At 41.8% G+C, this 22,819-nt stretch overlaps 2 protein-coding genes across 9 annotated transcripts in view; one reads left to right on the top strand and one right to left on the bottom strand.

The window, feature by feature from the left end:
* ADCY5 (adenylate cyclase 5) overlaps positions 1-4,285 on the top strand; it is a 296,914-nt gene extending 292,629 nt beyond the window's left edge. Inside the window, exons 20-21 of the mRNA XM_026647401.2 lie at positions 92-216; positions 3,002-4,285. Coding sequence (XP_026503186.1) covers positions 92-216; positions 3,002-3,130 — 254 coding nt within the window. The 3' untranslated portion in view covers positions 3,131-4,285. The remainder of the gene's footprint in view (positions 1-91; positions 217-3,001) is intronic.
* SEC22A (SEC22 homolog A, vesicle trafficking protein) overlaps positions 3,154-22,819 on the bottom strand; it is a 44,510-nt gene continuing 24,844 nt past the window's right edge. For 3 of the 8 annotated variants that reach the window (XM_024205733.2, XM_024205732.2, XM_024205725.2), the window contains exons 7-8: positions 11,278-12,981; positions 3,154-4,360 (exon numbers count right to left, since the gene is read on the bottom strand). In XM_024205733.2, the coding sequence (XP_024061501.1) occupies positions 12,781-12,981 (201 nt within the window). In that variant the 3' untranslated portion in view covers positions 3,154-4,360; positions 11,278-12,780. The remainder of the gene's footprint in view (positions 4,361-11,277; positions 12,982-22,819) is intronic. The other 5 variants (XM_024205727.2, XM_024205731.2, XM_024205726.2 and 2 more) reach the window with 5 other exon arrangements.

Below are 22,819 nucleotides of genomic sequence, written 5' to 3'. Positions count from 1 at the left end.
AGCCCTGGGACATTCATATGCTCACATGACTCCTGGGTGATGGTGTATAGACAATGAACCTGAAGCACTGGGGTTTATTTTCTGTTTCTAGGGTTAAATATTGGTCCTGTGGTAGCTGGGGTAATAGGCGCACGAAAACCTCAATATGACATCTGGGGAAACACAGTCAATGTAGCCAGTCGAATGGACAGTACAGGTGTTCCTGACAGAATTCAGGTGAGTTTTAATTACCATAAAACATATAATGTATCTTTTGTGGGATTTTCAATCTAATCTAGGTTTCTATCTCATTTCATCAGTTCATGCCAAACGTTTAGGGTGAGAGAAGTGAACTAGGCCTGAGCACAGTATTGGGAGCTTGGAATCCTGAGTTCTGATCCTGAATCTTGTGGTCTTGGGACAATTCATTCATTTCCCTATCTTTCAGTTGGGGGTTCGTATGCTGTAGGGACGTTGTGAAGGTTAATGTTAAAGCACTGGGGGAAGTGATACTAGGAAGCAAATTCTGCCCTGACTTACACCCCATTGACTTTATTGTTGAGCCCCATGCAACTAGATAATATGTTAACACATATTGGAAAATATGACATCCTTTGGAGTAGGATACGGCTATATTTCTGTTGCCACACAACCTCACTGCTAAAGAGAAAGGAGAATCTTAACAGTTATTTTGGTTTACTAGGACTTGCCTCACAAATTTGTTTCTGTGAATACTGTTATCTGTTGTAAGCAGCATTTTCCACAAACTATAATGTCTTTAATTTTCTCTGTCACAGTGATACCCTGTATTCTGTGAGGACATATATATACTCTCTCTTCAAAACTGTAGAAGGATTTCAGACAGGCATGGGGGTGGGGACATTTCCCTAGAGAAGCGGAGAGAAAGAGTAGTTTTAAGGTTAATGCAATCTTTCTTATTCTAATCAAGCTCCTTGTTCAGTGTTCAAAGAGAGTGACCTTTCCAGCAATTCATTTCCATTGTCACATGGCACATACGGTCCTGTTTTCTCTAAAGAGTTGTTTGTGTATCATCATTCCTCAGTACCATACTGCAGAGGTATAAAAATAATAAGAGTAAATGGTGCCAAATCCAAGTGAGGATTTTGTGCTTTTTTCCAGCTAAACTGAGAGTTAACTGGATCACTATTTATTAAAACTTTTCTACCTAAGAATATCCATGAGCAGTTTTCTCTCTAGACTAGTGACTTTCCAGCCCTATGAAGGTAGAAGTGGAAACATTTAAATCCAGAGAACAGAGCATGAGAAAATGCTGTAAGGAAAAATTCTGCACTGAACAGAGTCTGCAGTAGATCAGATCTTAACAGGGCTTTATCAGCTCTGCGTTTTCAAAGTGACCATATTTTAATGAGCTGCATTGTGAGCTGATAAATACATGGGTATGCCGTATATACAACACAATACTCAAGGAAAAAAGGAGAGTTCAGGAAATTATCAGACTCTTTGCCCACACTGATAGTTAACACATTGAGTGCAGTTAGATTTCCGGATCTATCAGGCAATGGAAAATCAGTGGAATGTTGCAAGAGGATGATTGGATCAGCTTTTCGGCGTACAAATGTCAGGTGATAGGCCCTAAACGGAAAGGATTTGGGTCTAGCTTTTCAGAGGTAGCTAGGTGTCTAGTGGGATTTTCAAAAGAGCCTAAGCAGGCTAGAGGTCTAACTCACAATGAGTTCGGTGCCTAAACTGCTTCTTTAGGCAACTAAATATCCTTGAAAATGTTCTTCTATGTAGCAAATGGTTATATTTGAATGACAGCTGCCTTAAGCTGCAGCATGAAACAGGATAGTGCCTGAACAATCCTTGTTGTCTTTCACCCAATTTGATCACCTAGTGTGTTTCCAGTTTGATTGATTGTATGCAGCTTCCTGAGAAATGACATGAGCCGTGTATTATCCATTTAACCTAGTTAAGGGTTTACTTCATAGGGTCCACAATTTAAATGGATTTCCAACCTACTTCCCTAACAGCACCCTACTTTCACAGGAATACTGCCAAGCATTTCACCTGGGTTCTAGATGCAGTAGCTTAGTACGATGACTCAGGCTACGAATCTGTCACAGAGGTCACGGATTCTGTGACTTTCTGGGACCTCCATGAGTTCTTCTGGGACAGGGCTGTTGGAGCAGCAGCAGCTGCCAGAACAGGTGGCCGGTGGCCAGCCCTGAAGCAGTGGCCCCCAGAACAACTGGCAGCAGCTGGCTCTGAAACCACTGAAGCAGCAGCCAGGATGGGGGCTGCCAGAACAGCTGACCAGCAGTCAGTCCTGGTGCCACCAAACAGCTGGTCAGCCCCAGGCCTGTCAGAGCAGCTGTGGGGTTGGGCCAGTCCCCCAGGGGCTGGAGCAGCAATGGTCAGCACCTGCTACAGAAGCAGTGGCGGGGCTGGAGCAGCTGATGTTTATTGCCTGCAAGCTGTCCGTAACTTTTACTAAAAATACCTGTGACGGAATCTTAACTTTAACTATGACTAACCTTTTTCATATTGTGACCTGTGCACCACCCCCTCAATGTAAGAAGATACTGGAGACATGAAATGGGATATTTCCTTCCCCCGCTCTGGGATCATGACCTAGCACTTCACCTGGGTTCTAGAGACAAGCTTATAACTCTGACTTACCTTTTTCATATTGTGATCCTTTGTAGCCTGGCCTCCCCCCCGCAAATCAACTTCAGCAGAATACTGGATCCATGAAATGGAATTGCTAGTAATATTTCCTTCCCAGCCTCTAGAATCATGACCCTCAGCTGGAGAGCAGCTGATGTGCCCAATATGACCTTGAAACTCATTGTTTGCAGCTTGTACTGGCCACCTTCCTATAAACTGGTTGATACAAGTAAGAGAATTTTAACAAAACAAAATATTACACCCAAAATTAATTGCATGTGTGGATTACGTGGCTGAAGAGAGATGGTGTAGAGGTGGGGGCGAGCAAGTTTATCGGTTCTGCTATCACTTCTAATCTATTCTTTCTCTGCAGGTGACCACAGACATGTACCAGGTTTTAGCAGCCAACGGCTATCAGCTCGAATGTCGAGGGGTCGTTAAGGTAAAGGGTAAAGGAGAAATGACCACCTACTTCCTAAACGAAGGGCCGCCGATCAGTTAGCAGTAACCAACTTTAAAAATGGCATTTGCATGGAGAAGAATTGCTGTTTAGCTGTGGACCCAAAAGTACAGCGCAGTTGCATTTTTTCATGCAACGACTTTAGAGCATGGTTCTGACAAGCAAATGAACTTTAGCCACATGCCATGCAGTGCAGAAGAAAGAAAACACTGGATTAATTCCCAGTGGAGTGCTAAATCGACCAAAGATGCATCTCTATGGAATTCCCAGCTAAACGAAATGAATTTGAGCTTTGAAAATGAAGCTGCTGCACAGGACATAAGATATTTAAATATTTATTGAAGCTACACAAAATTTTACTGGGTTGAAGGAATGTATGATTCACTACAAAGCATTATTTTGGAAAGGATTTGCACTCCTATAATATTTCCGTTCCATACGGTCAGTTCTTTCAAGTGTACCCCTATTCTTTTATTAGCTGTTTGATAGGCTTTCAAAATTAAAAGTGACACCCACTGTTCTACACAAAGGGCCTTTCAGAACAGCATCGGTAATGTTTTTTAGGTTGAAAAAGACACCTTGCCCTATAAAACTGTCCCCTTTCTCTTACATGGCTAACGGGCTACTCTTCTGAATAGGACTGGTACACCTCAGATCAAGATGAGGAAACATGGCTCTGCAAACATATTTATTAAATGAAAGTCTTCTGTGCTCTTCTTTGGTATATATCTCAGTTTACATGTGAAAGACTAGATGAAAACAAGAGACACTTTAGGGGGAACCCCCCCCTCAACTTTCTTGTTTTTGTATTTTTTATTTTGTAATATTGAAAACAAGGAGATCTAACAGATATACCAAATTCTATATTTTGTAAATTATATATATTAGAAAAAAGTCTGTCCACACCCGAGTGTGGTGGGTTGTGTATATATAACCTGCAGAACTATGTAACATTCCGTGCATTATTCTCTGAATACAGACTTGGCAGTTTTCAGATTAAGAGTAAACAATCACACAACAGTTGATGAGGTTGCAGGCCGCGTCAGATGCATTTTTAAGTGAAAATTCAGAAAACCCTACAGAAGAGGAAAAAATCAAGTACAATAATCATTACAAACAACTGTTCATTTCAGGATTCAAGATGCAGTTGGGGCTGATAAAGAGTGCAGTGAATGCATGATAAATAACTGAGCTGTTGAGAATATCAGACGAGCATAACAGGGAAGAGCACTAAGCAAATCTTCATCTGAAGGTAGCAAAAACTCTGTCACACTGGAACAAAAATAAGATCGTTTTTACAATTCCTTTAAAATTATTATTTTCTCACAGCAGCTATTAATAGAATCCTGATAATACAAAAAAGTGTCCAAGATACTCTAAGTGCCATTTGTCTTTACAAAGAACTATGTACTGCATTGCCAGGTTGACTATCTTGTAGCAAACATTTAATTAAATAAATGATTCACAGCTATTTTAAGAGTTAGGTGATTCTAGCTTTTTAAAAAAAGACAGATGGATCATTTGTATGTGGATTCAGGAGATCTTTAAATAGAGTGACACAGATATCATGTTGGACATATTCTCTTACTAGAGGGGGAGGTATATGAATAATTCGTTATGATTTATGTACCTTTTTTAACTTGTAAAAAATAAACCCTTGCTATTTTATTTTTTAAAAAGCATTTTAAAGCCCTATTTTTTATATTCTATAAGGGGAGAGTTTTGATACTGAATTTGGCTATCACTAAAATGACTCAAATATTTTGACAGTCAGTGAAGTTCTTTTCGACTCTTCTCAGGGCAAAAATTACTGTATTAACAACTTAATGATTGCACTATAGTGGTGATTTATAAAATAGGTGTTTCACTTTATTTTTTACAACAAGAGTAAGTTAAAATGCATGGGCCTGTCCTAATTAATTTACCATGTTGCTTAGCATTCAGCCATTTAAACTTGAGCTTAAATGGCATCCCTGTGATCCTTCCTTTTCCCCTTTAATAGGCCACATCTTTGAAAAGTATAGTATATTGACTTCTGTAAAACTGCCAAGTCTGCCCTTGTACTATACTTTTGCTGCTTTGCATTTGCTGATTTGCAAAATACTTTTGTTACATGGCACAATGACCACGCCCTTCCCTTCCCCCCCCCTATCCCTTTCTACCACTCACTGGGTTTCATCATCTTCATCATGTACATTCATTTTTAGGTTTGCTTTCTACTTTACTAAAGTCTGTATTCTTAACTTTTGATCAGTCTGCTGCTCCACCTTGCGCAGCTGTGTTGTCAATGATATTTCGAGTCCCCACTATCTCTGACTGCGATTGTTGACAGTGTGTCATGATCATTTCAAGGGGTATACACGCTCTTTATTTTAGCTCCTATAAAAATTGATACCGTTATGATTTCCCATGGAAATTGAAATCTATTTAAGTAATTTAACTATATTAAACACTGTTTCACTGGTAACATGGCTTTGTTCTACGTTTTATTTAAGATCTAGCTGGCTCGTGAAAAGACATATTTGTGCATCAAATGATAGTTATGCACAAGTTTTAGACGTTCCATATTTAAATGTAATGTAACTGATGCGTTCTGTATAGAAAACCTAGAACTGTATTTGAATGAAGTTTTGTGACCAATTGCACAATCCAGGTTATCTACTGTGAGACTATTTAAGCACAGATCCTCTTAGCACTTATTTGTACTATGAACGCCCCACTATATGTGTGTGCTGTGTATTGAACCACCTAAGGTAAATTAGAGCCAATATCAGAAAGCCTGGTTATATCTGGCATATTTAAATAGATGCTAGTAACTCATGTTACTTTGAAATAGCTACTCTACCTACAATGCTACCCTTTTGCTGCACATGGTTTATTTGCTACTACTTTCAAAGTTAGCTTGTGTGACGTACATTAAGGAACAGACCTGTTAGCATGCCTAGGCATTAGAAGGATGAGTCACTTCTGTACAGGGGTTCAAGCTATACCTCCTAGAACTGAGAGCAAGGCTGATGTAAATGCCACATTCTGTTACAACGCTAACTCCCCAGGCCAACTGGAAGGGGAACTAGTTCTCGTCAAAATAACACCTAATAGCTAGATTCACAAAGAGATTTAAGCACATAGGTATTCATACCCAACATTTAGGCACCACTGCTGTCCTAACACTGTCGATGTCTGTATTGCTGCTAATAGGCACGAGCCAAGCCACGTAAGTGCTGATGCTACCCCACAGCTAATGAGCTTTTTCACTTTCAGTGGGCAAGGCCTTGAACCTGAGGCAGTCTACACCACCATTTGTGTTGGTGTAACACACACCCCTGAGCCTGTGTGGACAGCGCTATGTCACCAGGAAAGCATCTCCAGCCCCTGCGAGTAGTGGTAGTTCTGCCAGTGGGAGTAGTTAAGCTGACCGGAGAGCTCTCTCCCGGCAGCGTAGAGTGGGTACATAAGAGAGCTTACAGTGTAGCCATGCCCTATCTCTCTCCCTGTGCATGGTGTGGGGGAACCTGGTGATTTCAACTTGGTGTCAGGGCCCCTAGGACTTATATTATGAACTCCAGGGTTGCTATACCTATCTCAAAATACCAAATAAGCTGATTTACAGATAGAATTTTTCAAGCACTAACTGGTCAGGCCCTAGTATTACTGAAAAAGGAGCATCAATTTAGATTGATTAAGCACCTAACATATCATTGATAGTGGGGTTTTTTTTTTACTGAGTTTCCTCTTTGTTCAGAGAAAACAAGGACAATTTTAAAAAAATAATAAAAACCATTATGAATAAATTAAATCACCTCTATTTCCTTTTGGTTATAGAATTCCTCCTATTTCCCTGCCAGGGTAAAGATAAAAGGAATCTTGTACTATTTGTAGTGCCGGGGGGAGGGAGGATGCATTAGACTAGAAACCTACAATCAGTATGTACTTGCTTCATCTCACCAGAATCTGAATTTCCCCTTTTTTAGTCTCAGAGGTATACAAATATTGCCATCTGCTGGAAACAAACTATTTTACACTTCAGGCAATCCACTATGTTAACACCAAAACCAAACATAGCATCATAAAAATCAGAGATGGGAGAGAAGCAGGGACTAGATCTAATCCAACAGCATGGTAGAATTTCCTAAGGAAAGGGCATGCTATATCCAATATTTACCTGCTTCTATAATTTCTCTCACCTTAAGTGACCAAAAGCAGCTGAAGGAAACCAAAAAACTCATGTCACTTTTTTCTAGCCAACTCATTAGACAAGAGTGAGTTTTTTTGTAACGTGAACAATTTATAGCTCGGTTGTGATGACTTAACTCCCTGCTAAGCTAGCATGTTTCATCTTTAAAATGATTTCTGTACATTAATTCACAGATGACTAGAGCTAGAAAAAGTCCAGTTAGACCCCAAATTCCAAGATAATCTTCCTGCCCATGCATGACTCTTCCCTTCTGTCTATGTACCAGTGTTTTTTGTCCAGCCTAATGTTTGTAGGCCAAGAAACAGAGCTTTCACCACTTCTCCTGGAAGGTTATTCTCCAGTCTAATCCATCTCATTGTCAGGAAGTTTTTCAGGATCTTTAGCCTACATTTTCCTTGTCTTAATTTTGCCCCATCACAAGTAATTATATCCTCTCAACATATTATCCAATCTCTCTTACACTTAACAATTGGGTCAATGGAGCTGCATGATGAATACAATTTCATATGTAAAACCCCTGTAAAATCACTTAGAAATGCCAAAGTTTACAGATTTTTTGTCCCAGTTCTGCAGATGGATCCACACAAGCAGCCCCATATTGAAATTACTGGGGATTCTAGAGGCAGATTCCTGTGCCCTTATGGAGCTATTTGCAGGATCAGAGCACTACTGGGGCTTTCTTCCACTACCATTTAAAACAAACAACAAAAAAAGTAAAATGCCTCTGCAACACATTCAATTATGCAAAACCACTAATACTACAAGCATTCACACAACATGCATTTTTACGAGTGGCTGCTACACAAACGTAGCTTTCCTGCTGTTACCGTCTTGCCAAGTGACAAGCCAAAAGAGCATATGTTTAGTGTTTGTAAATGGTAATGCATTTCTACTTATTACTTAATCTGGGATTCAAAAAAGCAATTCATGTGGGGGGGGGGGGGGAAGAGAGGTGAGAAGCCTAAACAGATGTCATTGCTTCTTTGCTAAAGAAACTACTAATTATTAAAGATACGGCAATGGGTGTTGACTAACCTCACCATTAAAAAAACTGACAGACTTTAAAACAATAGTGTTCTACCTCCAGTCAGCCATTTGATGCAGAGAAAATGAGTTCTTTACGACAAAAAAGTGATTGGATTGAATCTGCTACATTACCAACTACATACTCAAACTTCAAAAAAAAAAAAAAAAAAAAAAAAAACTATATTTTCCAAAAGACTTTTGATATTATTCTACATTTTAAAATGCACCTTTAGGTAGTTAACCCACCAAAGATTGCTAGAAAAAACACAAAAGAGAGAGGGCTGGTTATTGTTCAGTGCCGGAGAGAAGGTTGGCTGCTGGAGAGAAAAGAAAAAACAAACAAAAAAGCTAACTGTCTGTAGGAGAGATTTTTAAAAGTTTCACATTTCTACTCAGGTATTTAAAAAATAAATGAAAAACAGACCACACAATACCATGAAAGGGGTCAGGACTTTTAGGTCAGAAAACACACAGGGAAACAATAAAAACAACAGTGTGTGTGTTTTAAAAAGCTATAGTGAGGCATTTGAACATTCCTAATTAATCAAATTTGAACAGACTCATGTTTTGTTTAAAGAAAATATTTTCATTCTTTTTACATATGCTGGATCCAGTCTGCCTCAGAGCTTATATCTAATAGGATGCCAAGTGGCCTCAGCTTCCACTGATGTCCCACTGAATGTACCCAGCACCTATCAGAATCAGGCCCTTTTCCTTGCGCAACTCCAATTCTAATCAGACTTGGACTGTAACCAGTACAGAATCTGTCCTCATGAACCTGATTCAACATCTAGTGAAGTCAATGGAAAGTCTCCTGTTGACTTCAATGAGTATCGGATGAGGTCCAGTGGGCACAATCCTGGCCCCACTAAGTCAAGGGAAATTTTGCCGTTGACTTCAGTGGGTCAGGATTTCACCCCATAACAGGACACAAATGGTGCATTTTTCCAAACCCGTGCACAGAAAAAGTTCAAATATTCTAACTACCCACATGAAGTTTGTGTACAAAAACAGTTCTGAACATCTTCTAATATGTATTACTAGCTTACATGTTTAGTAATGAATTTGTGAGGAACTGTCACAGCTGGGGAGTAGACATTATCTCTTCACTGTAAATTGTGATTTTTTTCAACAAGCATAGTTAAATCTGTCTGACAGTTGTATTTGCTCATTACATCCTGTTAAATCAGCAGTTTGTTTAATGCCACTAGTAATGCAATAATGGCTCTAGATGTTACAGCAAGGGAACGCATCCTTTGAAAAGCAGGGGAAGGGAAAAAGATTAAAAGGAAAAACAGTCTTCTCAGACTGATACATCAGCAGCCACTGACAGGGCAGAAAAGCCTACATCTGCATAAGGTCACAAGACTGGAACAAACAGGGCCGGCTCCAGGCAACCAAGCACGTGCTTGGGGCGGCACCTGGTAAGGGGCGGCCAATCTTGGGGTGGCGGGGGCTGTTTGGCGGTGCTCTGCGTGGGGGGGGCTTCAGCAGTGCGGTGCTCGGCAGGGGGCAGAGGTGTTCGGTGGCGCGGCGCTCAGCGGGGGTTTCGGCGGCGCGGCGCTCCACGGGGGACGGGGGTGTTCGGCAGCGCGGCGCTCGGCGGGGGGTGTTCGGCAGTGCAGCGGGGGCTGTTCGGCGGCGCTCGGCGGGGGGCGGGAGTGTTCGGCAGCGCGGCGCTCGGCAGGGGGTGTTCGGCAGTGCAGCACTTGGTGGGGAGGGTTTCGGCGGCGTGGCATTCGGTGGGGGGGTGTTTTGGCGGGGCAGGGCGGCGCTGTGGGGGGGTGTTACGGCGGGGCGGCACTTTTTTTTGCTGCTTGGGGCGGCAAAAAAGTTAGAGCCGGCCCTGGGAACAAAGAGGTACTTCAGTGTACATTCTTAGTAGCATCTTTAGTACTACAACTGAGGCAAAATGAATAGTGGTAGAACTATTTTAGACCTTCCAACAGAGCAGGTTTATAATGCTAATTGTTGTTTAGTTTCCTGACTGTCATAATGATAATAAGCTAAAAGCATTATCTTTGCAAATAATTTAACTCATTAACTGCAGAAGTTACAAATACCAAGCCCAATCCTGCAACCCGTGTTCATGTAAGTATTCATGCTAGTATTCCCATCGACTTCCATTGGGCTGCTTCCATAAGTAACCCTTACAATTACTTCTTCATGACCTCTTGTTTTCCTAACAAGAAGCAACTCCTTGGTCCAATTTCCTCTGGGTGAAATTCACTCAAGACCTAAGCACCATTAAAGTTATCAGAATGCGGCTTAAAGGGGACCTGCACTCATTCAAGTCAATGGGAGGTTTTCTATTGACTTCTCTGGAAGTCAGATTGGGTCCTAAATATATTAGCATAATAAATTAAAGTTCCTGAGTGATTTTTGCACTTCTTTTTTTTTTTAACAAAACCCCCCCAAAACCAAAAAACCTCAGAATTTTTGGCTCAAAGGAGTGTGTTGAAAAGACGAAAGCTTTAGTTTGTACTAAACACACAATATCCATATTTCAAACCCCGAGTTTAAAATAGTGAAAGATTTATTTTTGTGTTTTCAGGTGTCCTGATTTCCAAAGGCTGCACTGCAATCTAATGCAACATGTGTTGTGTGGCAGTGGGTAGTCTGAGCTGTTTAAAACTAAGGGTTTAACTAACAGTATTGAAATCCTTGTATTCCTGCAGATACGCCTCTTACACTCTGTTTAAATTTCAAATCCTCCTCCTTCCTTCCCTTCCCCCACTGTCCCAAAATACCAACAAAAGTGTCATAATGGGAACATACAAGACCAGACAAATGCATCCCCATTCTATTTGCTGGATGAATGAAAAAAAAGGAAAAAGGTTCAAAGGCAAAGCACACCTCCTGCAACAATTATCTTAGCTACCACATGCACCAAGATATTTTCAGCCTCTTAATTACATCGGTCTTAGAAAGAGACATTATAACAAAGAGCGCATCAAAAAATACATACCACTGCTGTTCATTTAGGACTGATTCCATTTTCTGTAAATTATCTTGGTCTTGGGCACCTGGATCCCCTTGAGTAAGGTCACTTCCTTTAAAAAAAACAATAGTTGTTCCCAGTCTAGGTATTACTTCTCTGCTATCAGCTTGATTGCCAATAAATTACCGAAGAGAGCATTTTATGTGGGGATCGCCTACAGAGATCTGATGAGTAGCATTTCATAGTAAAGCAGAACCTCACTAATCACCAAGCCTAGTAATGCTCACAAGCAATGTGGAAGCCATCCTGCTATTAAAACTTTTCTGAAGGCTTTAGTTTTTATTACACCTCACTACTTGAGCAAACTATATTAAAATATATTTACTAGTGTACTATAAAGCCCTGGAAATAATTAACTCAAAATATGATTGTCAAAAGAAATAGAATGCAATGTAATAGCCTTGATTGTTCATCTGCTAATTAATTCACAAACTCTGGGACTCTACATAGCTGTCCCAGCCACTAATACACATTAGTGAGGTTCGACTCCAATTCAGTAAAATGTAAATCTACCAGACCAACAAAATCCCTGGATCCAAAAAGGATTTTTTTTAAACTGAACTCCGTTTATGATTGATGGAAATAAGCTCACCACCAGTTGCCTATATGCTAAGTTAGGTTTCAGCTATTAATCCAGCTCATAAAATGTAGAGAGACAAGCAATAGCTCAAACAGGTTTCAAATCAATGTTTGTTTACCCACCTGGCAACTTCTTTTCAAACTTCTAGTGTTCAAATAGAGGAGGAGAGCAAAGAGGGCCAAGAGACAGAATTTTAGGTTATTTACTTAAATAAAACTTGTCCATAAAGGTCACTTTCAAAAGATCATTAAAAACAAATTATACAGAGAAAAATATTTACCAAGATTTATAGTTAACTCAGCACTAGATGGAAGGCCACTGGGACCAAGGAGCTAATCCCCATAAACAGATGGTTTCCAGGTTAGGCTTTAATTAAGAAAACACATTCACGCATCCCATTAAATTTAATGTGCAATCCAATAGTTTCACATTTAGTAACGCACTCGTTCCAATAGTCTGCTAATATGCAATAGCATCTTTGTATTCAGCCTATACTACTGCCTCACAAAGGCAAAACTGATTTTGGAATTGGAGTGCTCACTTGATATGCAGAACATGCCCTGTATATATATCTTTTTCCACTATCATACTTTTGAAGAAGGCTTTTTCCTGCTATCAGTCAAGTCCTCCAAACTTTTATCTGTCCTCAAGGGACAATGATCTGCATGGATAGGACCCATTTTCCTCCACTAATCCTGTATTGTGTGTGTCTTCAGTCTTCAATGAGGATAAGTCTAAGTTCTCAAGTCACAAACGTCCACAGGCATCTTGTGTTGATCTTTAAAAAAAAAAAAGCAAATAAAAAACACTTCTTTTGGAGAAAAGCTTTTCATTCCTGAGAGGGAACCATGGGTGGACTGAGACTGCCTTAGGACATCCCAGGACTTGGGTCAGACATTGTAATCAGGGGATTTCCCTTGTGGTTGTCTTAGCCGTATTTGTAATGCTGAAAACGCTCCCACTGTCACGTGGAAGAAGAGCTGCCAGAGATTGCGCAGTTCGTACAGATACATGTTACAGAGGCAGATTAAACCAAAAGTCAGGAAGGATTTGACATTCCGCCAGCCTGTGCAGTATAAAAATAAATAACACTGCAAAGAAGAAAACAAAGTCTGATTAGTGCATTGAAAATTACTTCTGCTAACAAATCACATTGAACTATCAAGTAGATACAGAAATGAACCATGTAGAACGTGTTGTTTTTTTAATTGAGTAGCTAAATGTGGTACTAACGTAAGTGGGCATTCTGGAGTGACCAGTGCTCAGCATCAGAAGAAGTTAAATTTTGCTTCCATTATTCGCTCTTCAAGGAAGATTTCGTCATCATATTTGCTCATTATCAATAATGAAAGTGGCAATGGAAACACATGTTTTGGCTTGTCTATGCCACTCAGGCAATGCACAAGAAACAGAAGAATCCTTAAGTCCCCGGCTGGATGGAATCCCTGAGCATTGGGGAGTTAATACAGGTGTGAAGCTGGTAGACTGTCCCCTTGGTCTCACTCCTTGTAGTCACTAGCATAGGGAGTGGGAGACACCCAAGCTATTGCCAGCTGGCACAAGTTAGAACAGATCTCAGGCTGCTTAACCTGCAATGGGATGGGAGCCGGAAAATCAGGGAGCTGTAAATAGCCCCCATGCTCTACTTTATCCAGCACATGCAGTTTCCCTTTGTACACATCCCAATCCTTAAAAGGTGGTAGGATTACTGTGGAGATTCAAATGCATATTTGCATTCTGGGTTCACAAATGTAAGTCAGTAGGAGGAGGGGAAAGAGTAGAGAGAAGAGCACCTCACAGAGAGGAGGCTTAAGGGGACAACCTCAATTCATCCCAAGTTTCTCTTCTTCACAAAACATTCTTCAACGTCCGAATCCTTTATTCCATTACACCTGCGAATCTCAGGTCTGCTAAAATTACATCGTTTTCACAAATGCTTTCCTCCTCTCCCACTTCCACAACTCACGGCTCCATTTCCCGACTTTAGCTCCCACATCTACTCCTCTTCTTGTTCTCTATCTGTGCCCACTCCGCCTCCTAAGAGACTGCTTTGTTCTCACCTCAGCTGCATACTGACCAATGCCTTCTGATCTTTGATGCTCCCTTGAATTTTCTGCATGGCTGCTATTTAAAGCAGCAGGGCAGAGGATGCTATGGCACATCAAGGATCCACAGAACACAGACAGCAGACAGCTGTGCTAAAATAAACCAGTCACTTCAAAGTAGGGAATCATGTTGGGGGGGGGGGGGGGGGGGGTTTAGGGGGGAAAAAAAAAAAGAAAAAAAAAAAAAAACAAGGGGGGCACAAAAAAAAACGCGGCAGTTGAAGGGGGGGGGGGGGGGGGGGGGGGGGGGGGGGGGGAGTTTTCAGGAGTGAAAGCAAGCAAGCAAAAGCAGAAAATACCAAGGGATCCTGCAAAAGGAACAGCACAAGAGACTTCTCCCCAAACAGGGCCAGCTCTGGTGAAAATCAAGACGCTATTAAGATACAGTCTAGTATAAAAATGCATTGAGTTCATACCACCAAACTCATTTGATTGAGAACTTTAGATCAACATCAAACCATGGATCCAGTGGTCAAGGTTGATGCTGATTTAAGAGGCTTTTCTTTAGAAAGAATCCCTAGAAAATATTCTTTTTTGGAAAGAATTGTTTTTAAAAAAATCTTTATGCTACTTGTTTACTTTTTGCTTTTCTCTCATCTGGTACAAAAAAAAGACTTGTCATATGCACTTTTATTTCTAGAGCGACAAGGTGGGTGAGGTAATAGCATTTATTGGACCAACTTCCGTTGGTGAGAGAAACAAGCTTTCGAGCTATACAGAACTCTTCCTCGGGTCTGGGAAAGGAACTCAGAGTGTCACAGCTAAATACAAGGTCAAACAGATAGTTTAGCATAAATAGTTAGCACATATTCTAAGGGACCATTCAAGGTGAAGTGGCCCATGAACACCCCTGTAATTATAGGACAAAAATGGGGGTTAGTGGGTTACAGATTGTTGTAATAAGCCATAAATCCAGTGTCTTTATTAAGACCATGATTTTAGTGTCTAGCAAAGTTATGAATTTAAACTCCCAGGCTCATCTTTTGAAAGTGTTGTGCAGGTTTTCTTTGAGGATGAGGACTCACGGGTCAGATACAGAGTGATCGCTTTCTGAAATGTGTTCACTCACAGGTGATACAGTGTTTTTGTCTTTTATCATCTTCCTGTATGAGTTTATTCAAAAGTGTAATGATTGTCTGGTTTCACCCACACAATTGTTATTGGGGCATTTAAGTGCACTGGATGAGGTACACCACATGTTGTGATAGGCATGCGTAGAACCCATGGATCTTGAAAGGGGTGTTGATCATTGTAGCAGTGGAGATATGTCTGCAGATTTTGCATATGTTGTTCTGGCAGAGCCTGGTGTGGCTTTGAGATGGCGTCCTGGTCTGTGGGGAGCTTGCTTTTGATGATGAGCTTGGAGAGGTTGAGGGGTTGTTTGAAGAACAGAAATAAATCCCCTCCAACCGCACACCCATAGTTGTCACCATCTCCCAACACTGGAACCTACATGGGGTATCAAACAACTACAACCCATACTCTATGGGGACCCCATCCTGAAATAAATCTTTCCTGAACCGCCCTCTTCTGGTCTTGTCTCTCTCACCAATAGAAGTTGGTCCAAAAAAAGATATTACCTCACCCACCTTGTCTCTTTAATATCCTGGGACCGACATGGCTAGAACTAAACCGCACACTTATTTCTACTGATTTTCATAAAATCACAGAACTGGAAGGGACCTCGAGAGGTCATCTAGTTCAGTCCCCTACACTCGTGGCAGGACTAATTATCTATACCATTCCAGACAGGTGTTTGTCTAACCTACTCTTAAAAATCTCCAATGATGGAGATTCCACAACCTCCCTAGGCAATTTATTCCAGTGCTTAACCACCCTGAGCGTTAGGAAGTTCCTAATGTCCAACCTAAACCTCCCTTGCTGCAATTTAAGCCCATTGCTTCTTGTCCTATCCTCAGAGGTTAAGAAAAACAATTTTTCTTCCTCCTCCTTGTAACAACCTCTTACATACTTGAAAACTGTTATGTCCCCTCTCAGGCCAGGTCTACACTACCGCGGTAGTTCGACGGCTGGCAATCGAACTTCCGGGTTCGATTTATCGCGTCTGGTCTGGACGCGATAATTCGAACCAGGAAGTGCTCGCCGTCGACTGCGGTACTCCACCTCAGCGAGAGAAGTACCGCGGAGTCGACGGGGGAGCCTGCCTGCCGCGTGTGGACCGCGTCTGAACCGCGGTAAATTCGAACTAAGGTAGGTCGACTTCAGCTACGTTATTCACGTAGCTGAAGTTGCGTACCTTAGATCGAACTGGGGTGTTAGTGTAGACCAGGCCTCAGTCTTCTCTTTCCCAGACTAAACAAACCTACATTTTTCAATCTTCCCTCACAGGTCATGTTTTCTAGACCTTTAATAATTTTTGCTGTGCTTCTCTGGACTCTTTCCAATTTGTCCACATCCTTCCTGAAATGTGGCACCCAGAACTGGACTCAATACTCCAGTTGAGGCCTAATCAGAGCAGAGTAGAACAGAAGAATTACTTCTCGTGTCTTGCTTACAACACTCCTACTAGTACATCCCAGAATGATGTTCACTTTTTTTGCAACAGTGTTACACTGTTGACTCATATTTAGCTTGTGGTCCACTATGACGCACAGATCCCTTTCCGCAGTACTCACTCCTAGGCAGTCATTTGCCATTTTGTATGTGTGCAACTGATTATTCCTTCCTAAATGGAGTACTTTGCATTTGTCCTTATTGAATTTCACCCTATTTACTTAAGACCATTTCTCCAGTCTGTCCAGATCATTTTGAATTTTAATCCTATCCTCCAAAGCACTTGCAACCCCTCCCAGCTTGGTATCGTCCGCAAACTTTATAAGTGTACTCTGTATGCCATTATCTAAATCATTGATGAAGACATTGAACAGAACTCGACCCAGAACTGATCCCTGAAGGATCCCGCTCTTTATGCCCTTCCAGCCTGATAACTGATAACTACTCTCTGGGAACGGTTTTCCAACCAGTTTTGCAGCCACCTTATAGTAGCTCTATCTAGGTTGCCTTTCCCTAGTTTGTTTATGAGAAGGTCATGCAAGACAGTATCAAAAGCTTTACTAAAGTCAAGATATACCACGTCTACTGTTGCCCCCCATCCACAAGGCTTCTTACCCTGTCAAAGAATGCTATCAGGTTGGTTTGACATGAATTGTTTTTGACAAATCCATGCTGACTGTCACTTATCACCTTATCTTCTAGATATTTGCAAACGGATTGCTTAATTATTTGCTCCATCATCTTTCCAGGTACAGAAGTTAAGCTGATTGGTCTGTAATTTCCTGGGCTATCCTTATTTCCCTTTTTTATAGATGGGCACTATATTTGCCCTTTTCCAGTCTTCTGGAATCTCTCCCATCTTCCATGACTTCTCAAAGATAATTGCTAATGGCTCAGATATCTCCTTAGTCAGCTCCTTGAGTATTCTAGGATGCATTTCATCAGGCCCTGGTGACTTGAATACATCTAATACGTCGAAGTAATTTTTAATTTGTTCTTTCCCTATTGTGAAAGTAGAATGAATTATATTGTAAAAATAGAATGGATTAAAGAAATGCTGTATGTACCTTTAGGCAGAAATAAGGAATGCTGAAATACAGGTGTCAGGAAAAGAAACATTAAGGCATAAACAATGAGTCCACTTAAGCTAATGGTGGAACATCAGCCAGAGATCTGTAAAAGTTAGTAAGAAAATTGAATATGTACGTCTAGCCTCGGGTAAACTTGTCAGTTCTGCTTTCTTTGTCCTCTTGTTAAGTTTGCGCCCTTTTTATCTGTATAAAATAAGGTAGTGTGGGTCTTGGATGGTGCTCACATTATCTGGGTGTTATTAGCAGAGCGCTGTGCTAATAAAACAGAGTGGTCTGACAAACTGTGAGTCCGGAGTCTAACTTTGACAATTTGGAGGTCCCACTGAGATGGCAACCATCTTCACTGGGGCCGTGTGATTCCTGACCGTTTTTGTAGGATGACCGTGGCAGCCGGCACCTGGGCATTTGGCCCGAGCGGTCCTCCTCCTGAACGGAAGGGCGCATGACCACAGTGAAGTCTACGCCCTCGAACCTGTTGGTTCCCACTCTGTTCTGGTAGGGATCCCGGGATCTGACATCAGGAATCTGGTCAGGTAATTATTTCTGTGTTTTGTCTGGACTGAGGACTGTCCTGTGGAGTGTTTGAGTCTGGGTGCCATCTCCGTCCGGGGATCGGCCGACCAAGGGGTTCCTGTCCCCGCGGTCTGAGTGAGTGAAATCTGCACAATCGCAGCCGCACCGCACCTTGGGTAAAACCCTTGGTGTGAAAGCAAGGGCGACTGAGGCAGTCGCCTGTGGGCTCCTTTTGTGTGTTGCATCGTGCATCGCTCTGACAAACTGTAAGTCCTGAGTCTAACTTTGACACTATTTTAGCCTCTTCTGATCCTACCTCATTTGTTAGTCTCCTGTTTCAGTTTTCACCAAGGAGGTTGGTGGTGATTGGATGTCTAACATAGTGAATACCAGTGAAAATGAGGTATACAACAAACACTAACCCAGGAACCTATCCTTGCAACAAAGCCCTTGGTGAAAACTGAAACATCAGCATTACAATACTGACAGATAGTGGTAGTGTTTATTTTTTAAGTTTCTACAAGGAAAGTCAGGAATTGCGTGATTGCTTCTGGATAATACAATTCACTGGGTTATTTTTTATTCTGTTGGATATTTTACTAACTTGTTGCTCTATCTTAGGATATGTCTATACTACACGCCGGATTGGCGGGCAGTGATCGATCCAGCGGGGGGTCGGTTTATTGTGTCTAGTCTAGACACGATAAATTGACCCCCGAGCGCTCTCCCGTCGATTTCTGTACTCCATCGCTGCAAGAGACACAGGTAGAGTCGACGGGGGAGCGGCAGCAGTCGACTCATCGCAGTGAAGACACCGCAGTGAGTAGATCTAAGTTTGTCAACTTCAGCTACGTTGTTCACGTAGCTAAAGTTCCGTAATTTAGCTCGATCTCCCCCCCTCCCCTCCCCCAGTGTAGACCAGGCCTTATAGTGCCCATCACCATAGTGTCTGGGCCCCTTTATTAAGACCTTTGTTTATCCTCCCTATGAAACAGAACAAAAAATACTCCAAAGTAAAACTAGTATCAAGAGAACAGCTTGGCTTCCTCTGCACATGTGGAGTATCTTCAAGTACAGGACCTAATGTCTATTTTTGGGGAGGGTTGTAAAAGTTATATTTAAAAGACACTTAACATGTACCAGTAAATCAGCAATTAGAATCTAGCTCATTTCATGAAATCACCTCGCCATGTAATAAAATCTGAGTGTGACAGCTTCAAAGAACAGAGTGAGCCATCAGGATGTGCTTCTCTCAAATGATCAAGGAAAACAAAGGGTTTAAAAATAGGATGACAAATGTAGTAACTATATTTAATAATGTAAGTGTGCTTTTTGATCAAGGCTCCATAAACTTGGAGGCTTTTACTCAAGTTTCGTTGCCTTGCTGTATGTGTAGAGCTGAATTTTTCAGCAATCCCTTTCCTACTTTGAGATGGGGAGAAATTTGCCCCTTACAAAACAACAACAGTCAAAAGGCCAAGGCACTGTGACTTTAACATGTCACTCTAACAAGCAATGTAATGAAACTCGTGTGTTGGTTTGTTTTAAGGGAACTGTTTTGCATAGCAATTACAGAATGTGCTTTTGTGTAGAAGGCTTCCCTATGTTACTTCAGAGAAAGAAAGCTTTTATACCTATTAAGAAATGGCTTGAGGTCAGTTCTTGAGACTTGTAGTTGGGGGAAACTGAGACTTCAAAGAATGCTACAAGATTGTGGAGCGAGCCAGAATAATGCAAAGCAGACCAGATAACATTTCAGACACTAGGTTTAATTTTCCATTATTGGGATAGAAACTTTTGGTTTTCTTGGCTGTATTATTGATTCCCTAACCCCTCAGTTACTTTTCTTTCTTAATATTACAGTGCTACCTGTTTCAACAAAGTTGCAGCACTGAGGGACAAACTAAAGATTTTTTTAGTCTGGCTGGAGCTGGGAAATCACAGCCAAATCTTAGATTCATGAGCAAACTGGATTCAGAAAAATTAAAAATAGACATTTTTTCTTGGAAATGCATATCTGAGGCTAGACATATACAATGTCAAATGTGCCTCAAAATCAGAATTAATATGCAAGTCGTTCACGGATACTTCTTGACCAAACTATATATGAGAGTTTTACGTTATTGGATTTGCATTTAAAGAACGAACAGAAATGCTGATCACACCTGCTTGAGGAGTGGGAGATTTTAGAGAACATCTGGTAAGGATTGCCAGGGAGGGACCCTTCATACTAAGGCTGAAACAGCTGATTCTGAAGTTGTTTTAGGGCCTTGTTTTTTCCCTTCATCTGCTAAAAACTACTCCTAGCTACTGCATTTTGTTTTTAAGTTTGATACATCATGTATATTATTATTTTGAGTCTTGGAAATTAAATTTAGAATACTAGGAAAAGGTTTATACACCCAGAGCTTCTGGGGTCACTTTCTCTGCAACGTTTCCAGTTCCATCATGCAGAGGGTCAGCAAGTATGCTGGGGGCAGGGGTGGGACTCCACTGTTGCAATGCACAGATGAGAGATTATGTAAAGAAGAGGGGGTTCAATTTTTGAGGTATTGGGAAATTTATGTGCGGGAAGGGCACCCTCTACAGAAGGGATTGGCTCCACCTTATCCAAAATGAAACCAGACTGCTGGCATAGAAAATAATGTTTGTGGGGAGATTATTTAAGGTAGGCACTGATGAAAAATCAACAGGTGCAGAAGAGCACTCAAGTTGTAAAAAGACATCTGCTAGAGAGATGTCACTAATACAGCAACTCCCTCACCTAACGTCGTCCCAGTTAACGTTGTTACGTTGCTGAACAATTAGAGAACATGCTCGTTTAAAGTTGTGCAATGCTCCCTTATAACGTTGTTTGGCAGCCGCCTGCTTTGTCCACTGCTTGCAGGAAGAGCAGCCCATTGGAGCTAGCTGGTGGGGGCTTGGAACCAGGGTGGACCAGCAGCCCCCCTAAGTTCCCTGTGTGGCAGCCGCCCAGCAATCTCTCAATTGCCAGGCAGTTCAGCTGTCCCTCCCTGCACTGCCATGTGCTGCTCCTGCCCTCTGCCTTGGAGCTGCTCCCGGGAGCCTCCTGCTTGCTGTGCAGGGGGTGGGGAGGGGGAGAAGAGGGGTGCTAATGTCAGGGTTCCCTCTACTCTGAACTCTGGGGTACAGATGTGGGGACCGCATGAAAGACTCCCTAAACTTAGATTCTACCAGTTTAGGTTAAAACTTCCCCAAGGCACAAATTCCTTTCCTTGTCCTTGGATGGTATTGCTGCCACCACCAAGTGATTTACACAAAAATTCAGGGAAGGGTCACTTGGAATCCCTATTCCCCCAAAATATCCCCCCAAACCCCTTAACCCCCTTTCCTGGGGAGGCTTGAGAATAATATACCAACTAATTGCCTTAGCAGTGTGAGCACAGACCCTTTGTCTTCAGGACACTGAAATCAATCAAGTTCTTAAAAGAAGAACTTTATTATAAAGAAAAAAGTCAAAGAATCTGCACCTGCAAAATCAGGATGGAAGGAAACTTTACAGGGTAATAAAAAGATTTAAAACACAGAGGATTCCCCTCTGGGCTCAGCTTCACAGTTACAAAAATGGGAATAAAACTCCCTCTGTAGCATAGGAAAATTCACAAGCCAAACCAAAAGATAACCGAATGCATCTCCTTGCCCTACTTCAGGGGTTCTCAAACTGGGGGTCGGGACCCCTCAAGGGGTCGCAAGGTTATTACATGGGGGGTCGCGAGCTGTCAGCCTCCACCCCAAACCCCGCTTGGCCTCCAGCATTAATAATGGTGTTAAATATATTTTTAAAAGTGTTTTTAATGTATAAGGGGGGGGTCGCACTCAGAGGCTTGCTGTGTGAAAGGGGTCACCAGTACAAAAGTCTGAGAACCCCTGCCCTACTTACAATTTCTGTGGTTTTAGATGGATTATTCCAGGTATATTTTCAGGAGATGATATACCTGTTTGGCTTCTCTCTCCATCAGGAGACGGAACAACAAAAGAGAACATTGGTCCTTCTGGTCAGGTGCCAACCAGGTTATTTGAACTGTTTAACCCCTTACAGGTAAGGCAATTGAGTACAGCTGCCAAGGAGGGATTTTATGCTATTCTTCCCTCTATATTTATGACACCCTCCCCCGCCTCGCTCCTTTACCCCATCTCCACAGAGCGGGGGGGACACAACAGGGCTCAGGACAGAGGGAGCTTGCTGGCAGCAGCTGCTGTCTCAGCTTGCTTATCTACTTAAAAAGGGGCAATGTGCGTCTCTCTCTCACACACACACGGTGTCTCTCTCTCTGCCATGCTGTCTCCCCTCCCTCCATTCGTGCTGCCTTATAGAGTGTGAGGCTACATTAACAACAATGTGTTAACCCGTGAGGTCTCAGTCAAGTGCTAGATAATTTAGGAGTAAGGCATTCCCTGGGAAATATCCCACCCTCTGACTTCACCACCTCCACCAAGCTTCACAATCATCATTGCTGTGTACAGTATTAAATTGTTTGTTTAAAACTTATACTGTGTGTGTGTGTGTGTGTGTGTGTGTGTGTGTGTGTATTAGTCTTTTGTCTAGCAAAAAAACATTTCCCTGGAACCTAATCCCCCTTATTTACATTAATTCTTATGGGGAAACTGGATTCGCTTAACATAGTTTTGCTTAAAGTAGCATTTTTCAGGAATATAACTACAATGTTAAGTGAGGAGTTACTGTA

The sequence above is a fragment of the Terrapene carolina genome, unplaced genomic scaffold (assembly GCF_002925995.2).
Source record: "Terrapene carolina triunguis isolate 2854851 unplaced genomic scaffold, T_m_triunguis-2.0 Scaffold62, whole genome shotgun sequence".
Taxonomy (NCBI): domain Eukaryota; kingdom Metazoa; phylum Chordata; order Testudines; family Emydidae; genus Terrapene; species Terrapene triunguis.
This window is presented reverse-complemented; position numbering and strand designations above follow the sequence as displayed.